General features: G+C 57.0%; 1 protein-coding gene across 5 annotated transcripts in view; it reads left to right on the top strand.

The window, feature by feature from the left end:
* Positions 1-13615, top strand: part of SYT7 (synaptotagmin 7) — a 39026-nt gene extending 25411 nt beyond the window's left edge. For 2 of the 5 annotated variants that reach the window (XM_057410643.1, XM_057410642.1), the window contains 6 exons: positions 5519-5654; positions 6101-6371; positions 6743-6912; positions 11363-11477; positions 11569-11768; positions 13497-13615. In XM_057410643.1, the coding sequence (XP_057266626.1) occupies positions 5519-5654; positions 6101-6371; positions 6743-6912; positions 11363-11477; positions 11569-11768; positions 13497-13601 (997 nt within the window). In that variant the 3' untranslated portion in view covers positions 13602-13615. Of the gene's footprint in view, positions 1-580; positions 950-2897; positions 3024-5518; positions 5655-6100; positions 6372-6742; positions 6913-11362; positions 11478-11568; positions 11769-13496 lie in introns of all 5 variants that reach the window. The other 3 variants (XM_057410639.1, XM_057410641.1, XM_057410640.1) reach the window with 3 other exon arrangements.
* The last annotated feature ends 6056 nt before the right edge of the window (positions 13616-19671 follow it).

The following is a 19671-nucleotide window of genomic DNA, read 5'->3' as shown; positions in this document are numbered from 1 at the left end:
TCACCCCCATCCCACTATCGGAGCACTGGGAGCGTGGCTGGACCCTAACGGGGTCCCTCCCCTCACCGCTGGGGAGCTTGCTGGCTCGTCCCCACCACGGGTGGCTCGACCCTCTCCATCACTGTGGGACCCCATTTGACACAGTCCCATGGGACGGGTGATGCTGAGGCCCAGCGGGTGCCGGGTTGGGAGGGATGGAGATGGGGATGGGGACCGGCAGCACGTGAGCGGGCGCCACGGGACTCGCCTTCCACGCAGCAGCCTAATTCCTCAGCTGGCAGATGAGGTCGCCCGGCGCGCTGGGAAGGTGCCCGCTGCTGCACGGCAGGCACGGGAGAGGGAGGGCACCCAGCACCATCACCCCCATCACCAGCGACATGGCAGCGGGGCGACAGCGCCGGGCCAGCGGCGAGCCGGGGCGCAGGGGCAGAGGAACCGGTGGCTGCATCCGCTGGGCGCTGCCGGAGCGCTCCCTGCGCTGGGGCATCTTCTCTCTAACTCTCTTCTTTTCCTTCCTCCAATTCTACCCCTTCACCTTCTTCTCCTTTCTCTCCTCTCCTCTGCCCTTCCTCTCCCTAAGTTTCGAGGACTCCACCTTGTCCACAGCCACTACCCTTGAGTATATCCCCACCTCAGCAGGCGACCCCAAATGCCAGAGGCCCCGCACGCTCATGCGCCAGCAAAGTCTGCAGCAGCCCCTCAGCCAGCACCAGCGCTCCAACCACAGCCAGCCCACCACCAGCCAGAGCCTGGGTCACCTCCAGGCTCACAGCGGCTCCTCGGCCGGCACCGGCACCGCCCGGGGCTCCCGCGGGGGCCAGGCGCGCCCCGGCATCGCCGCCGGCTCCAAGCATCAGACGGCCGGCGGCCGGAGCCGCTCCAACCCCGGCAGCTGGGACCATGTGGTGGGGCAGATCCGCAACCGCGGCTTGGACATGAAGTCCTTCCTGTAAGTGCGCGCTCTTCTGCTCTCCCCTTGGCTGGCTCCTTTGCTCCTGCCTTTGCTCTCTCCACTGCTCTGTCCTTTGCTTTCTCTTTCGCTCTCTCATTTGCTCCCTCCATGGCTCTCTCCGTGGCATTCTCTTCTGCTCCCCTTCACATTCTCTCTCCTCTGCTCTCCCAATGCTCTCCTTTCTCCTCTCCCCTCTCCACTTCTCTCTCTTCCTCTCCTCTTCCATCTCCTCCTCCTTCTCTTCCTTTTCCTCCTTCTTTCCTTCTCCTTCTCCTTTTCCTCCTCCTTTCCTTCTCTTCCTTTTCCTTCTCCTTTCCCTCCTCCTTTCCTTCTCTTCCTTTTCCTTCTCCTTTCCTTCTCCTCCACCTTTCCTTCTCCTCTTTCTTCTTCTCCTCCTTCTCCTTCTCTTTCTCCTTCTCGTCTCCTCTCTGCTGCATTCCCCTCTGCTCTCTCCTCTGCTCAGCCAGCTCCTCCTCAGGGAACCGCTACCCACGGCCATGGGGAAGAGCCGGCTCCCTCCATCCCCATCCCAGCTCACCCAACCTGGGGGCTCAGGGATAGACCCCTCACCCTCCCCAACTTCCTTTGCCCTCTGGCTTTGCTGCCCATCACTCTCCATGTGGGTGCTCAGGTCTCCTTTGGTCCCCAGGGAGTGCAGGGATTTTCCAGCCCATGGGACAGCCACTGGTGCGGTCCCCAAGGAATGACATTGCCCCAAGGAGGAATGGGGGGTGTCAGCCACAGTGGTGGTGGCCCCCGTGCAGGGGTGAGCATCTGTTCAGCCCCGATATCGAGCTGCTGCAGTCGTGTGGTCTTTAATCTGGCTTAACCCTATCTCCTGTATCAGCACTGCCTCTCAGCCCTCAAGCACTGAGGGCTAATCTGAGTCCCGTGCTGTGACCACATCCCAGCACATGACACTGTCACTCCTCCATGGAGACAGCCCCCCCCCCCCCCCCCAGCCTCCATCCTCCCCAGGGTCCTCCTGCTCCCCCTTGGCCTCTGTTTGCCACCCAGAGCCCCAGGAAAGGGGATGCTGAGGTCCTGGATGCGCTTCCCACAGGCTGGTAGTGCTCAGGGTAGGGGACACAGGTCTGATCCTGCTCAGTGCAGCACCTTCTGCATCAGGGTTAGGTGGGAAATGCCCTAAGAGACACGAATTTGGCTGCCCACCCCACTTCTGCCTCCATAGGCAGCAATGGAGAAGTTGAACCCCCCATCCTCACCACGAGCCAGCCGGTGCCTGCCGGCTCTTCCTGATGCCAGCTCTGCCCTCTCCCACAAGAGGCCCCATTTGCCAGCTTCCCAATGTGATGTGCCTCATTCGCCATCCCAAGGGTCGCATTCCCCCTGTTTCCTGGTGCTGGATCCCAGCCTTTATTGCTGGGATGGGAGGAAGAGCCGCAGAGCTGCAATGTGCCGACCCAGCGCACTGCTTCCCGGCGGAGGAGCTGCTTCCATTCACCAGAGCTGCTTCCCAAAGCTTTCACTTTGCTTTTCCTCTTTATCCTGCTATCACCATGGCATAAACGTGGTTACAGGCCCGGGGAGGCTGTGCCAGCAGTGCCAGAGACTGGCAAAGAGCCTCAGCCACGGCACTGCTATCTCCTCCTCCCTGGAAGGATGCTGGCACCTCGCTCCTGTTGCTCTGCCCCTTATCCCCAGCCCCTCTGGGCATCATCTTTCCCCCTCGGCAGGACTTTGGCATCCTCCCTGCCTGGACCAGTGGAGGAGAAGGGTGGTGGTGGTACCCATGTGTCCCAGGAGCTGGCACCTTTCTCCCCACAGCCCTCTGTGCCCATCACCTCCAGCGGGCAGAGCCGGGGTCCCTTTGCCATCGGGGGACCCTCGGTGCGCCAGCGGCTCCTGCCTGTTCTCTGCCTGATGCTGTGTTCTCCTCTTTCTCTTTCTCTCTCTCCCGCTGCCTGCGGGGATGCCTGGGCAGGGAAGGCCGGATGGTGGTGTTATCCCTGGTTTTGGGACTCTCAGAGCAAGATGACTTTGCCAATATCCCCGACCTGCAACCCGCTGGGACGCAGCCGAACCAGCCGAACGCTCAGGGGGACAAGAGGTATGAGCGAGGACGAGGGCAGTCCCGCAGGAGGAGACCAGGGCCTCACGCAGGGTGGAGGAGGAGGAGGAGGAGGAGGCTGGCCTCGTGGAGCGCCAAGGTTGGAGCGGCACAGGGTGGCCCCAGCGGGCACCGGCACGACTGCAGCTCTCGCCCGCCGGCATCCGCGGTTCTGCCTTTGGAGCAGCGGCACCGAGAGGAACCCCCCCACCCCTTAATCCCTTCCTCCTCCCTCCCTGCCCTTCCCCTCCTGCCATCCCCACCTCCAGCCCTCCCATCCCGGCTGCATGCTGGGGGCGGGGGGGGGGGGGGGCCCACCTCGGGAGCAGGGACGCACGGATGGGATGCCCCCGATGATGCCGCATCCCATCCTAACGCATGTCTGGTCCATCGCGCCGTTTGCAGCCCGGTGCGGGGCTGGCAGCACCCCGAGGGATGCGCGGACATCCCTGCAGCGGCTTGTGTTCATCCCTTAGAGCCTCAGTGCTCAACCAGGGGCAGAGCAAGCGCAACAGGCTTGGGGGGGGGGGGGGGGGGGACACGGACACACGCGTTACTCCCCTTTTTCCTCCAAGCAAGCTGCGCCTCCGCCTGCTCCTGCCTTCTCGGGGTGCCAAAGGCTCAGCACCACATCTGGCACCAGCCCCGACAGGAGCAGAGGGGCCCTGTGCTGCCGGGAGCGGGTGTTAATCCCCTCTCGGGAGCGGGGAGGAGGTGTGAAGCCGGCGGGTTCTGCCCCCCCCCCCCGCCGTGTGCTCGCCGTGGGGATGAACTGGCACCGTTCTCTCCCAGCGCCTATTTTTAACCCTGCACCCGCTTGGTTTTGCTCCATCTTTTAGCACTTCCCTTTAGCCGGCTCCGCGCTGAGCAGACGGGCCCGTGCTACCTGCCCTGTGCTGGCTGACGGGGATGGGGGTCCCTGCGTGGCGGTGGGGGCCGCAGCAAGACCCTGCTCCCTGCTTCCCCCAGCTCGCTGGTCCCAAAGCCCCATCCCGGCGCATGCATGGCCTCCACATCCATCCCTTGCTCCCTATTCCCCTGCATCCCATGGGACACGGAGGGGGGCTCAGCCAGCATTGGCTTCACCCTCTGCTCCTTCCTGCCCACCCGGCGCTGCCGACCTCCCGCTCTTCCACCCCAAAACGTTTCCTCCATCCCTAGTTCTCAGCTTCTTCCTTCCAGCCCATCCCCGGCGGCTCCAGCCCGGCTCCTCGGCGCGGCTCCTGTCCCGGCGACCAAGCAAGCTCTCTCCGTCCGTTCACCTCCCCGCTCCTCTCTCCCCATTCCCTCCCTGCAGGCCAGCAGCGGATGATGCTTCTCCTCCTTCTCTTGCTCTTTCCTTGCTCTTTCTTTCTTGCTGTCCTCGACCTCCGCTGGCACACGGTGCCCGCACCCCGGCACCCACGGCTCCACCGGCGCCTCTCGCCCCAGCGGCTCCCACCACCAGCTCCTCTGCTTCCATTTTCCCTCTGGTTTTAACCCGGTTTTACCTCCCCAGCTACCTCGGGCTCTCCGGTCCTCGCTTGGTGCCGTCCCAGCGGGGCGGCTGAACCGCGTGCGTGTGTGAGAGGGCGGCCCCCCGGTGCTGCCACCCCCATCACCCCCCAGGTCCCCCTTCTGCATCTCCATCAGTGTGTGTGTGCGTGTCTGCGTGTGCTTGGCGTGTCCCAGTGGCATGATGGTGGCTTTGTGACCTTGTGGGGCCGTTCTGGGGCTGTGTGTACCCCAGCATCGTGTCTCGGCTCGGGCTGGGTGCAGCGTGGGGTGCTGTCTGTGTGCACGTACCCTCCCTTTGCACCATGGGGCCACCCGGTGCTGCCCCATCCCTGTTGGCCCTGTGCATCGTGGCAGCGTGGCCTTGGTGGGGTGCCTCCATTGCTGCTCTGTTTGTGTGCTCCTGGCTCTCCACCTTCCCTCTGGGATGTTCCCTCCCTGGCACCGTGTCCATCATCCCGCAACCAGCCAGGAGCCGCAGCCCCTCCAGACCCGCTCTCTAGAACCAGGGCAGTGGTCCTGGCTGTGGGGCACAGGGGGGCTCTATGGCAGAGGGACAAGGGGTGGTTGGCACCGGGTGCCGAGCTCACTCACAGTGTGTCAGCTACACTGGACCTCACCAGGGTGGAAAGGGGCCGTGTGAGGTGCAGACAGGGACTGGGTGGCCACATGGCTGAGTGGCTGGCCCAGTATCACCATGGGTTCTGCTGGTGCTGGGGGAGACATGGGCACCGTGGGACCTTCTGTTGTGCTCTGAGGTGGTGTGCGCAGGTCTTAGGGCACGAGCTGGCAGCAGCACAGGCAGAACCAGCTGCCTGCACCAACCAGGAGGCGGGGATGCTGGTGGCACGCAGCCGCCGGCGCGGGGTATCCCTGCATCCCAGCCCTGCATCCCAGCCCAGGCGCAGCATCCGCTGGGAGAGGGTGCCCGGGGAGCCCCTCGCTGTCTCACCCTCGGCTCTCAGCCCCTCTCCTCTGAGTCCCGGCCTCTCTTTCCCCAGGTTACCGGCCGGTGGCAAGGCGGTGACCACGGCACCGGTGCCCGGGCAGCCGCCGCACGATGAGTCCGACCGCAAGACGGAGCCTCGCTCCTCCGTCTCCGACCTGGTCAACTCCCTGACCAGCGAGATGCTCATGGTGGGTGATGGGGAGTGATGGGGACGGGCTCCCCATGGTTGGTAGCCCTGGCTGGGTACCATATGGGTGTCTTCTCGCATCCCTCTGGCTCTTCCCTGTGCCCACCCGGTGCCTTAAGCAGTGGCACGTCCGTGTCACAACCGAGGTGACGCAGCCATCCCCCCGGGGCCAAGCATGATGAAGCAGTGATGGAGATGTGAGGGATGGTTGTCAGGAGGAATTTGGCTAATTGGCACTTCCCATCCTTGGGATGCACGGCGCGGAGCCAGGAGTCATCCGAGGTGATGCTGCTGACAGGGGGCTGGTTGAGAAGCTGATGCCCAGCGACAGCTCGCAGGGTTGGAGGTTGGGTGCTGGTGTAGAGGTGCTGAAAAGGGGGGGGACAAGGATGTGCAGACCCCACTGGTGGTCCCCAGGAGCTCATCGCCCTTCTCCCCTTGCCACAGCTCTCTCCGGGCTCCGAGGATGACGAGGCCCACGATGGCATCAGCCGGGAGAACCTGGGCCGCATCCAGTTCAGCGTCGGCTACAACTTCCAGGAGTCCACCCTGACCGTGAAGATCATGAAGGCGCAGGAGCTGCCGGCCAAGGACTTCAGCGGCACCAGCGACCCCTTTGTCAAGATCTACCTGCTCCCCGACAAGAAGCACAAGCTGGAGACCAAGGTGAAGCGGAAGAACCTCAACCCGCATTGGAATGAGACCTTCCTCTTCGAAGGTAGGGGTTGGGATGGGCTGGAGTGGACTGGGATGGGAGCAGGGCGGTGGTGGGACCCTATTCCCTCCCTCCTTGGCTGGGTCTGCTCAGCTCAAGCCGCCAACGTGATGGCTACCGCTGATGAGATGGGTTGGCCAAGCTATCAAGGCCGCGTTGGAGGTGTTTGCTCTGCATATAAGGGACATGTGGGGGGGTCCTTCTTCTCCCATCAAGCACCCATGGGTGGGTGCGTACATGGGAATTAACCTACCACCGCTCACGCCATGGTCTGCTCCCTCGTGTCAACATCTCCCCATCAACACAAGGAAGAGTATCGGGTGCTCATTGGCATGACCATGATGGCTCTTCCTCCTCTTCCATCTCTGGCACAGGGTTCCCCTACGAGAAGGTGGTGCAGCGGGTGCTGTACCTCCAGGTGCTGGACTACGACCGCTTCAGTCGCAACGACCCCATTGGGGAGGTGTCCATCCCCCTCAACAAGGTGGATCTCACCCAGATGCAGACCTTCTGGAAGGACCTGAAGCCCTGCAGCGATGGCAGCGTAAGGCCCTGCTCCCCCTCCAAAACAGGGGCACAGTCCTCAAGGGGAGGCTCCCCCCGTTTCTGGGGTGTCCCAATGGGACCAGCACCTTCTTGCTACCCCGATGGGGACTTTTCTGCCTTGGGAGGAGGTTTGGTGTCCATTGGACGGGTTTCTCATCCCACATCTTTATTTTAACGTGCAAAGCTGCCAGAGCGTCTCATTTTGGGTCAAAACAAGCCATTTTGGCTAGATCCAAAATAGTCCAGAGCATCTCATTTTGGGTCAAAACAAGCCATTTGGGCTAGATCTAGAATAGTCCAGAGCATCTCATTTTGGGTCAAAACAAGCCATTTTGGCTAGATCTAGAATAGTCCAGAGCATCTCATTTTGGGTCAAAACAAGCCATTTTGGCTAGATCAAAAATAGTCCAGAGCATCTCATTTTGGGTCAAAACAAGCCATTTTGGCTAGATCTAGAATAGCCCAGAGCATCTCATTTTGGGTCAAAACAAGCCTTCTTGGCTAGATCTAGAATAGTCCAGAGCGTCTCATTTTGGGTCAAAACAAGCCATTTTGGCTAGATCTAGAATAGCCCAGAGCATCTCCTTTTGGGTCAAAACAAGCCATTTTGACTAGATCTAGAATAGTCCAGAGCATCTCATTTTGGGTCAAAACAAGCCATTTTGACTAGATCTAGAATAGTCCAGAGCGTCTCCTTTTGGGTCAAAATAAGCCATTTTGGCTAGATCTAGAATAGTCCAGAGCATCTCATTTTGGGTCAAAACAAGCCATTTTGGCTAGATCTAGAATAGCCCAGAGCATCTCATTTTGGGTCAAAACAAGCCATTTTGGCTAGATCCAAAATAGTCCAGAGCGTCTCATTTTGGGTCAAAACAAGCCATTTTGGCTAGATCTAGAATAGCCCAGAGCATCTCTTTTTGGGTCAAAACAAGCCATTTGGGCTAGATCTAGAATAGTCCGGAGCATCTCTTTTTGGGTCAAAACAAGCCATTTGGGCTAGATCTAGAATAGTCCGGAGCATCTCTTTTTGGGTCAAAACAAGCCATTTTGGCTAGATCTAGAATAGTCCAGAGGGTCTCCTTTTGGGTCAAAACAAGCCATTTTGGCTAGATCTAGAATAGCCCAGCGCATCTCCTTTTGGGTCAAAAGAAGCCATTTTGGCTAGAACCAAAATAGTCCAGAGCATCTCATTTTGGGTCAAAACAAGCCATTTTGGCTAGATCTGGAATAGCCCAGAGCATCTCCTTTTGGGTCAAAAAAAGCCATTTTGGCTAGATCCAAAATAGTCCAGAGCATCTCCTTTTGGGTCAAAACAAGCCATTTGGGCTAGATCTAGAATAGTCCAGAGCATCTCCTTTTGGGTCAAAACAAGCCATTTTGGCTAGATCCAAAATAGTCCAGAGCATCTCATTTTGGGTCAAAACAAGCCATTTTGGCTAGATCTAGAATAGCCCAGAGCATCTCCTTTTGGGTCAAAACAAGCCATTTTGGCTAGATCTAGAATAGTCCAGAGCATCTCATTTTGGGTCAAAACAAGCCATTTTGGCTAGATCTAGAATAGCCCAGAGCATCTCATTTTGGGTCAAAACAAGCCATTTGGGCTAGATCTAGAATAGTCCAGAGCATCTCCTTTTGGGTCAAAACAAGCTATTTTGGCTAGATCCAAAATAGTCCAGAGCATCTCATTTTGGGTCAAAACAAGCCATTTTGGCTAGATCTAGAATAGCCCAGAGCATCTCATTTTGGGTCAAAACAAGCCTTCTTGGCTAGATCTAGAATAGTCCAGAGCGTCTCATTTTGGGTCAAAACAAGCCATTTGGGCTAGATCTAGAATAGCCCAGAGCATCTCATTTTGGGTCAAAAAAAGCCATTTTGGCTAGATCTAGAATAGTCCAGAGCATCTCATTTTGGGTCAAAACAAGCCATTTTGGCTAGATCTAGAATAGCCCAGAGCATCTCATTTTGGGTCAAAAAAAGCCATTTTGGCTAGATCTAGAACAGCCCAGCGCATCTCCTTTTGGGTCAAAACAAGCCTTCTTGGCTAGATCTAGAATAGCCCAGAGCATCTCATTTTGGGTCAAAACAAGCCATTTTGGCTAGATCCAAAATAGTCCAGAGCGTCTCATTTTGGGTCAAAACAAGCCATTTGGGCTAGATCTAGAATAGCCCAGAGCATCTCTTTTTGGGTCAAAACAAGCCATTTGGGCTAGATCTAGAATAGCCCAGAGCATCTCTTTTTGGGTCAAAACAAGCCATTTGGGCTAGATCTAGAATAGCCCAGAGCATCTCATTTTGGGTCAAAACAAGCCTTCTTGGCTAGATCTAGAATAGTCCAGAGCATCTCTTTTTGGGTCAAAACAAGCCATTTGGGCTAGATCCAAAATAGTCCAGAGCATCTCATTTTGTGTCAAAACAAGCCATTTTGGCTAGATCTAGAATAGTCCAGAGGGTCTCCTTTTGGGTCAAAACAAGCCATTTTGGCTAGATCCAAAATAGTCCAGAGCATCTCATTTTGGGTCAAAACAAGCCATTTGGGCTAGATCTAGAATAGTCCAGAGCATCTCATTTTGGGTCAAAACAAGCCATTTTGGCTAGATCTGGAATAGTCCAGAGCATCTCCTTTTGGGTCAAAAAAAGCCATTTTGGCTCGATCCAAAATAGTCCAGAGCATCTCCTTTTGGGTCAAAACAAGCCATTTGGGCTAGATCTAGAATAGTCCAGAGCATCTCCTTTTGGGTCAAAACAAGCCATTTTGGCTAGATCCAAAATAGTCCAGAGCATCTCATTTTGGGTCAAAACAAGCCATTTTGGCTAGATCTAGAATAGCCCAGCGCATCTCCTTTTGGGTCAAAACAAGCCTTCTTGGCTAGATCTAGAATAGTCCAGAGCGTCTCCTTTTGGGTCAAAATAAGCCATTTTGGCTAGATCTAGAATAGTCCAGAGCATCTCATTTTGGGTCAAAACAAGCGATTTGGGCTAGATCTAGAATAGTCCGGAGCATCTCCTTTTGGGTCAAAACAAGCTATTTTGGCTAGATCCAAAATAGTCCAGAGCATCTCATTTTGGGTCAAAACAAGCCATTTTGGCTAGATCTAGAATAGCCCAGAGCATCTCATTTTGGGTCAAAACAAGCCATTTTGGCTAGATCCAAAATAGTCCAGAGCATCTCTTTTTGGGTCAAAACAAGCCATTTTGGCTAGATCTAGAATAGCCCAGAGCATCTCATTTTGGGTCAAAACAAGCCATTTTGGCTAGATCCAAAATAGTCCAGAGCGTCTCATTTTGGGTCAAAACAAGCCATTTTGACTAGATCTAGAATAGTCCAGAGCATCTCCTTTTGGGTCAAAACAAGCCTTCTTGGCTAGATCTAAAATAGTCCAGAGCTTCTCTTTTTGGGTCAAAACAAGCCATTTTGGCTAGATCTAGAATAGCCCAGAGCATCTCCTTTTGGGTCAAAACAAGCCATTTTGGCTAGATCTAGAATAGCCCAGAGCATCTCCTTTTGGGTCAAAACAAGCCATTTTGGCTAGATCTAGAATAGCCCAGAGGGTCTCCTTTTGGGTCAAAACAAGCCATTTTGGCTAGATCTAGAATAGCTCAGCGCATCTCCTTTTGGGTCAAAAGAAGCCATTTTGGCTAGATCTAGAATAGCCCAGAGCATCTCCTTTTGGGTCAAAACAAGCCATTTTGGCTAGATCTAGAATAGCCCAGAGCATCTCCTTTTGGGTCAAAACAAGCCATTTTGGCTAGATCTAGAATAGCCCAGAGCATCTCATTTTCGGTCAAAACAAGCCATTTTGGCTAGATCCAAAATAGTCCAGAGCATCTCATTTTGGGTCAAAACAAGCCATTTTGGCTAGATCCAAAATAGTCCAGAGCGTCTCATTTTGGGTCAAAACAAGCCTTCTTGGCTAGATCTAGAATAGCCCAGAGCATCTCCTTTTGGGTCAAAACAAGCCATTTTGGCTAGATCTAGAATAGTCCAGAGCATCTCATTTTGAGTCAAAACAAGCCATTTTGGCTAGATCTAGAATAGCCCAGAGCATCTCATTTTGGGTCAAAACAAGCCATTTTGGCTAGATCTAGAATAGCCCAGAGCATCTCCTTTTGGGTCAAAACAAGCCATTTTGGCTAGATCAAGAATAGTCCAGAGCATCTCATTTTGGGTCAAAACAAGCCATTTTGGCTAGATCCAAAATAGTCCAGAGCATCTCATTTTGGGTCAAAACAAGCTGGTTTGACTAGATCTAAACTGAAAGTTGCCTCCAGCAGGACCACACAATGTCCCAGTGGGAACGGCCCCGTTTCCTCCTGCCCTGATTTTCCCTGTGGCCCCAAAGCCCCACCTTGGGACAGCTCCAGAAGAGGGGTTCCCATCTCAGCACCCACAGTGGGACATGGGGGCTTTGGGTGCCCTCTCAAGGCTCGGGCCTCTGTGGGTCCCACAGGGAAGCCGTGGGGAGCTGCTGCTGTCGCTGTGCTACAACCCCTCCGCCAACTCCATCGTGGTGAACATCATCAAAGCACGGAACCTCAAAGCCATGGACATCGGGGGCACGTCAGGTACGAGCTCCACCTCTCACCGCGTTGGGTACCATTGCTCCATGCCAGGCCAGGGCTGAGAGCATCTCCTGTGTGTCCCCCCCCAACCCAGACCCCTACGTGAAGGTTTGGCTGATGTACAAGGACAAGCGGGTGGAGAAGAAGAAGACGGTGGTGATGAAACGGTGCCTGAACCCCGTCTTCAACGAGTCCTTCGCCTTCGACATCCCCACGGAGCGGCTGCGCGAGACCACCATCGTCATCACCGTCATGGACAAGGACAGGCTGAGCCGCAACGATGTCATCGGCAAGGTGGGTCCCATGGCACCGGGGTGGGGTGGAGGGTCCTACATAAGGGTGGCAGATGGGGGACAACCGGGTCCCTGCTCGGTGGTGTCAGCTCAAGCTGAAGAGGAAGGTGGAGTGTGGTGGGGTTCCCTTGCGTTGGCTTTGCACGGCCATGGTGTGTGGTGGCAAGGACTCATCTGGTGTGAGGGGGGTTGGAACTGGATGATCTGAAGGTCCTTTCCAACCCAAACCGTTCTATGGTTCTATGAGCATTGAGATGATGGAGCCCCATGCCCATAGCCTGTGCCATGGTGAGCTTCAACCTGCGTAAGTCTACCTATAGCAAGACACAAATTGAAGCCTCCTATGGCTCCTGTGTGCCATGGTGGGTCCACCCCCAGACAGACCCCAGCCTCCATCCCCACACCGGGATTACCCACCACTTCCCAAAAACAGGAAGGGAGGAATTCCCTCCCTCTGGATTTGATGCAGTTAAACCCATTGAGCTCACTGCTCCTTAGAGTAGTGATGGCAAAAGAGAGCTGGTGATCCCCCAATGCAGTGCTGTCATCAAGGAAACGTGGAGATTGGGATGAAGCTGGGAAGGGGTGGGATGGAATGGTGGGATGCTGGAGATGGACAGGAGTGTCCCCAGTGGGAGCATCACTGGTGGCATGAGCATGACTGTGCCATCAGGATGGATGGATGATGGGTCAGTGGTTGGATGGATCAATGATGGGTGAATGGATGGATGGATCAGTGATGGATGGATGGATGGATCAATGATGGATGGATGGATGGATGGATCAGTGATGGATGGATGGATGATGGATGGATGGATCGATCAGTGATGGATGGATGGATGGATGGATGGATGGATGGATCAGTGATGGATGGACAGATGGATGGATGGATCAATGATGAATAGATGGATGGATGGATGGATGGATGGATGGATGGATGGATGGATCAATGATGAATAGATGGATCAGTGATGGATGGATGGATCAATGATGGATGGATGGATGGATGGATGGATGGATGGATGGATGGATGAATGATGGATGGATGGATGGATGGATGGATGGATGAATGATGGATGGATGGATCAGTGATGGATGGATGGATCAGTGATGGATGGATCAGTGATGGATGGATGGATCAATGATGGATGGACGGATGGACAGATGGATGGATGGATGGATCAGTGATGGATGGACGGATCAGTGATGGATGGATGGATGGATCAATGATGGATGGATGGGTCAATGATGGATGGATGGAAGGATCAGTGTTGGGTGGATGGATGGATCAGTGATGGATGGATGGATGATGGGTGGATGGATGGATCAGTGATGGATGGATGGATCAATGACGGATGGATGGATGGATGGATCAATGATGGATGGATGGATCAATGATGAATGGACGAATGGACAGCCAGTGCCATGATGCCACCACATTGCATTAAGCTGCTGGGAGCACTGCAGCATCAAAGCAACACAGTGATGCTGATGGTGAAGCCCATGCCCTGGCCACCCCACCATAGCCAGTAGTGGGCCGATCACTTCAGTTGGCAAAATTAGCAGCAAATTCTTCTCCAGGGAGGCCTTGGCACACGTGGTTTTCCATGTCACCATATGGAAAACTGATGGATGAACACAGCCACACACATAGGGAGCAGGATGGGACTGGAGGCTCCCATAGCGGAGCCATGGGTCCAAGTCCTTCCTGTCGTGTCCCCCCTCCCAGATCTACCTGTCCTGGAAGAGCGGCCCCGGGGAGGTGAAGCACTGGAAGGACATGATCGCCCGTCCCCGGCAGGCAGTGGCACAGTGGCACCAGCTGAAGGCCTGAGCACCCCCACCACCCCCCCCCCCAAACCAAGGACTGCGGGGCCGGGGGTCCCCCCACCTTCCCAGCGCCCATCACCCTTCCTCAGGCCTCCCAGGCGGGAGGGAGCTGAGGCACCAGCAGGACAGCGCCCGGCTCGTGGGGACCCTGCGGTAGGAGGGGGATGGAGCCCACCAACCCCTTTGCTTTCACCTCATCCCAGCGCTGGGGTACCCAGGACCCACCCCCCAACCCCCCCCCCCCCAGCTTGGAGATGGGTGCCAGACCCCCCCCATCCCCATCCCACCATTGGGCAGGACTTCAATGAGTGCTTCCAGCCCCGCTCCCTGGGAGCCCCTCTGCCCCTTCCCAGCCTCAACACCCCCCCCCCGCCATTGCAGGGGGCCAGGCAAGAGGGGTCCCCCCCTTTCCCTTCCCCTTCCAGCTCAATAGAACCTCTCCGAGCCGTCAGCGTCGCCTGAGCAGGGCCATGGAGCTCCCCCCTTCCATTGCCCATCCTCATCCCCACCGCCCTCCCCAAACCCCCTGTTGGGGTGGGATGGGGAAGGTGGGGGCACCCATGGGAGGGGGTAACCCCCATTCCCGGGCCAGGCGCGGGCTCCTGGGATCGGAAGCCATGACACAGTTCGATAGCCAAAGCGGGCTCGTTTGTGCACTGCCTTTAGCTGGGTTTGATGCTTTACCTCCGTCCACGGGCTCGCTGGGAGCAGGAGGTCGAGAACCCCATCCTGGGGCTCACCCCACTGCGTGGGGACCACCCCCCCTCCATCCTGCCCCTAACCCAGCTTTCACCCCACGTTACCCCCACCCTGGGCTTGTCCCCATAGGGCTGGGCAAGGGACTGGCCTTGACCCATGTGGTGGTACCCACAAAGGGATGCTGAGCCCCAGAGCATCCCCTTCCAGCCAGGCTGACCCCCATGAGCCCTGTGCCCAGCGCTGGGGTCCCTGGGGATAGGGGACGGAGCAAGTGCCATTGTCCCCATCCTGGGTAGGTGGCATTCCTTGGGGCAGCCAGCCTGGCAGGAGCAGTGCCAGCATCTCCCATTGGGATTCATGTGCCAGATCCCTGCCAGATCCCTGGGGCCGAGGCTATGGGACCCTCCTGGGAGCCCCATGGGGTGCAGGGGTTTGGGGGTGACAATGGTGTCACCCTGTGGTGGTGAGCTCCCCATGGGGCACATGGGTGCTGGCAGGACCCCAGCAGCACTGGGTATGATGTGACAGCACCCACAGCAGCAGGAGGGGAAGAGGTGGGTGCTGCCAGCTCCGCAGCCATCTCAGGTAGGGCACAGCCACCCATGGGCACCCATAGCGAGCCCATTGACCCCAATCCTCAGTCTTCCCATGCCCCTCCGAAGGCGCCCATGGGGAGGACACTGATCTGCCCCTCCTTGGGTACCACCGAGGCCACATCTGGGGTGCTGCCAACAGCCAGGAGCCTGGCTACAGACCATGAGAGTGCTTCACCCCATCACCATCACCCCTGCTCCACAATGGGGCCCAGCACCCAGTGCCACCCCACCAGGCACAGGGTGATGGAGAGGGGCACCCACTGAACCCCAAGGTGCTCCATAGGGGAGCCTGCATCCAGACACCCCCCCCCCCCCAAAAAAAAACCACCTCCCTGGGGTACCTGGCTGCTTGTTCCTTCTCCTACCAAAGGGGGGACATCCCTGTCGCATCCCACGGGGACCACGGTGGCAGCGGGACCATGGTCAGCAGGCCCCAAAGTCCTTCTGTAGGTGATTTTGGACAATCTGGAGAGAAGTCATAATCCTGCTCCGCAGTAACAACGATGCTTTTAGGGCCACTTCGTGTTTTTAGCCCATTCTCTTTTCTTTTTACCCCTAAAAAAGAAAAAAAAGAAGAGGTTGACGCGGCTGGGCTGAGGACGGAGCCACGCTGGGTGCCCACCCATCACCTCTCAGCCCCCCCCCCCCCTCCACCCTGCTCCTCCAGGAAGCATTCCCTGGTGGGCTGGGGAGGGGGTTTGTGTGTTTTAACCCTAGCGCTCGTAGCCGTTCTCTTGTCCAGGTCTCTCTCTTCTTCATGTGACGGTAACATCCAACTGGTGTGTAAAATACAGCAAAACGGGGCAAAACCACAGCGAAAAAGAGACATTAAACCCAAGACAAGCGAGGCCGGCTTTGCTGATGGGGGAAGGGGGGGCCACGCTGGCTGCCACCCCACCCCACACACCCCCCCCCCCTCGGTGCCAATGGCAGCAGCAGGAGCCGGGGGGTGTGGGGGGAGCTGGGGGGTGAAGGCTCTTTTTGGGGAGCGGGGCCCCTCGTTTTCTGGAGGCAGCCCCTGTTCTCTGTAATAAAGGACAGTCGGGAACTGCCAGCGTGGCTCGGCTCCGGGGGGTGGGATGTGGGGGGACTCCTGGCGTTAAGTGTTCTTACCCAGCACTGAGCATCCCTCCAAGCAACGAGCATCCCCCCTCGAGCACTGAGCGTCCTTCCTCAGCACCGAGCATCCCTTCAGCATCGAGCATCCCTTCAGCATCAAGCATCCTTCCCCAGCACTGAGCATCCCCCCAATATCAGGTATCCCCCCTCAAGCACCGAGCATCCCTTCAGCATCGAGCATCCTTCCCCAGCACTGAGCATCCCTCCAAGCATCGAGCATCCCCCCATAAGCACTGAGCATCCCTTCAACATCAAGCATCCTTCCCCAGCACTGAGCATCCCTCCAAGCATCGAGCTTCCCCCCACAAGCACTGAGCATCCTTCCTCAGCACCGAGCATCCCTTCAGCATCGAGAATCCTTCCCCAGCACTGAGCATCCCCCCAATATCAGGTATCCCCCCTCAAGCACCGAGCATCCCTTCAGCATCGAGCATCCTTCCCCAGCACTGAGCATCCCTCCAAGCATCGAGCATCCCCCCACAAGCACTGAGCATCCTTCCTCAGCACCGAGCATCCCTTCAGCATCGAGCATCCTTCCCCAGCACTGAGCATCCCCCCAATATCAGGTATCCCCCCTCAAGCACCGAGCATCCCTTCAGCATCGAGCATCCTTCCCCAGCACTGAGCATCCCTCCTAGGATCGAGCATCCCCCCATAAGCACTGAGCATCCCTTCAACATCGAGCATCCTTCCCCAGCACTGAGCATCCCTCCAAGCATCGAGCATCCCCCCACAAGCACTGAGCATCCTTCCTCAGCACCGAGCATCCCTTCAGCATCGAGCATCCTTCCCCAGCACTGAGCATCCCCCCAGTATCAGGTATCCCCCCTCAAGCACAGAGCATCCCTTCAACATCAAGCATCCTTCCCCAGCACTGAGCATCCCTCCTAGGATCGAGCATCCCCCCATAAGCACTGAGCATCCCTTCAACATGGGGCATCCTTCCCCAGCACTGAGCATCCCCCCAATATCAGGTATCCCCCCTCAAGCACCGAGCATCCCTTCAGCATCGAGCATCCTTCCCCAGCACTGAGCATCCCCTTCAAGCAACAAGCATCCCCCCTTCAGCACTGAGCATCCCTTCAAGCACCAAATCCCCCCCTCAAGCATCCCTCTAAGCAACAAGCATCCCCCCAACATCAGGCATCCCTCCTTCAGCACTGAGCATCCCTCCTAGCACCAAATGCCCCCCTCAAGCATCCCCCCAAGCACCAAGCATCCCCCCAACATGGAGCATTCCTCCCCCCAGTGCCCTTGGCACTAAAATATCCTTCCCCAGCACCAAGAATCCCCCCAATGACTGAGCATCCCTCCATGTTCTGCATCCCTGCACCTTGTGGACCCCTGCACAAGGCAGGGGAAGGATGAAGCAGGATATACCCAAGGACCCCCTGTTGAAGAGGGTTTGTGTTGGGGGTGAAGCACTCCAAAGAGAGAGGACAATGACAGCCCCCATCCCAGAGCATCCTCATAGGCTCCAGGACACCTCTTGCGAGCCGCAAGGCTGCCCAACACCACCTGCAGGGACTTAAGGCTGGGCCTGCTAATGAGAGCAGCCAATGAGGGCAATTAATGAGGGTTTATTAAGAGCAGCCCTCAGGCAAGGGGCTCCTTCTCAAGGCAATGTGGCTGCAAGCAGAGGCTGTGCTGGGAGGCAGCTCCTGCCCAGGCTGGGAACCCCAATGTGGGCTTTGGGGTCCCCAAATAGCGGGGGGGCAGTGCTGGTACCCCAAAGGCAGCAGCTTAAAGGTGAGTGCTGGGTCCCTGGGGGGTGATGTGTAGGGTAGGGACTGGAATCCACCTCTGGGTTGAGGGATAGAGGGAGGGAATGATGCTCTGTATGGAGAGACGCTGGTTGGCGAGGCAGGGGACGTGCCAGGAGCTGGCTGCCACCACTCAGGCTCAAGTGCCTGTGTTAAATAATTCACTGAACACTGGTCTTGAATATGTAAGAGAAACTCCAGATGCAGGGAAAGGAGTGGAGCCGGGCTCTTGTGCCCTCTACATCCACCTTTCCTTAGCGTTAGAGCTGACAGAAGGGGACAAATCCATCCCTTTGCCAGCTCCTGCATCCCGATGGAGGGTAAATCCCTGCTGCTTCCCCCCCTTTGGGCTCTGGTTTGCACCAGTCCAGGACTCTTTGGCACTACCAAGCTATAGACGGCACCAGTGCCACTGAGCCTTGCCTTGTTTTAGCACGCTCCATCCTTGGACGCAGCACAGAGCATCCACGCTTGGCCTGGCGCCGCGATCCCAGTGCTCCTGTTGCACGGAGCCAGCCCCGTTCCCGAGCCTCTTCCTTTGTGTTTGTCGGGAGCAGATGGGAATAGCAGCGTGATCCCAGCTGCGCTGAGGCCGTGAGCTGTTGTACCCGGGGATGGGGAGTGGGCAGGGATATATATAGAGACAGACGTATGGATGATGCACTGCGTGCACCAGCATCCCAAGGTATTTGTGTGTAGCAGGAGCGGGTGAGGTTCCTGCTGACTGCAGCAGCTCCTGGCTCCTGTAGTGCCTGCACCCAGACCTTGCTCTTTTCCCAAGCCAGAAGGTGAAAACTGAGGCTGGAATAGTGGGAAAGGGATGCAGGGATCTCCATCCCATGGGTCAGAGCTTCTGGATCTGGCTGCAGGAGCAGGCTGGTGGTACCCAGGCTGTCTTTACCCTCGCCCTGCAAGCATGGACTGCTTGATAAGGGTCTGCATGGAGGTGGTGGGAGCAGGAGGGATGTGGAATGCAGGAACTCCCATCTTATAGCTGGAGCTTGGAGCCTCTGCCAACACCAGCGCTCCTTGGGGTGATGCACCCCAGGATCTATGGCATGACCCCGAGGTCCGGGAACCCCCCATTGCTGTGTCAGCACCCCAGGGTGCCACACATGGGGCTGGGGGTGCCCCATGCCCACTCCCACCCACAGCAGTGAAGGCTGCTTGGATGGCAACAGGGACCAAGAGCCTGTATCTGGACCTGGATTTGGAGGATAAGACCTGCCAGATGCAGCATCCTGAAGTGGGATTGAGAACGGGGCCACCTTGCTGCTGGGAAGTTAGGGGCTCCATCAGCCTCTGCTGCCGGAGGGGCTGGCACCGGCCTGGATGCGGCTGCTCCAGCACATCCGAAATAGCTGTGGTTCCACCACAGAGCAGGCGGGGAGGGCGAGAGCCCAGCAGCATCCGTCCCATCGGCATGGGAGAGGATGTGGTGGGAGCATTGGCTGCCTCCCAGCCACCAACCCCAAACCCCCTTGTGATCACCAGCGGATGCATGGTCTGGAACCTCCAGCCCTCCCAATGGTGCTGGTGTGGCTGAGCTCCTGCTGCGGCTTGGAGACAGGCAGAGGGAAGCAGAGCTCCCTTCGATGCCAGCAACAAGAGGGGCTCCTGCACAAGGAGGGGCTGCTGTATTCCAAGTGGGTCCTAAACAGACCCTATCCCACAGAACGGGCCCATGCCCTGCCTCTCACACCAGGTTTCCTTGGGTTTGTGCTTTTTATTGCTTGAATTTAGTACAAAGAGCACTCGGGGAAGGGAAGAGGAAGGACGAGGAGGCAGGCCCTGGCTTTGGTGCCCGTTTTGGGGCAGACAGAGCTGGAGCTGGGGCTCCTTTTCCTGTACCGAGGTAAAACCCTTTCCAGGCTTAAGACAGGCCCAGGAGGACCCC

This window comes from Pezoporus wallicus, unplaced genomic scaffold (genome assembly GCF_028554395.1).
Source record: "Pezoporus wallicus isolate ANWC-B61680 ecotype Strahan unplaced genomic scaffold, APGP_CSIRO_Pwel_v1 contig_8787, whole genome shotgun sequence".
NCBI lineage: Eukaryota > Metazoa > Chordata > Aves > Psittaciformes > Psittacidae > Pezoporus > Pezoporus wallicus.
Note: the sequence above shows the minus strand (reverse complement) of the source record. Positions and strands in the feature narration are given on the sequence as shown.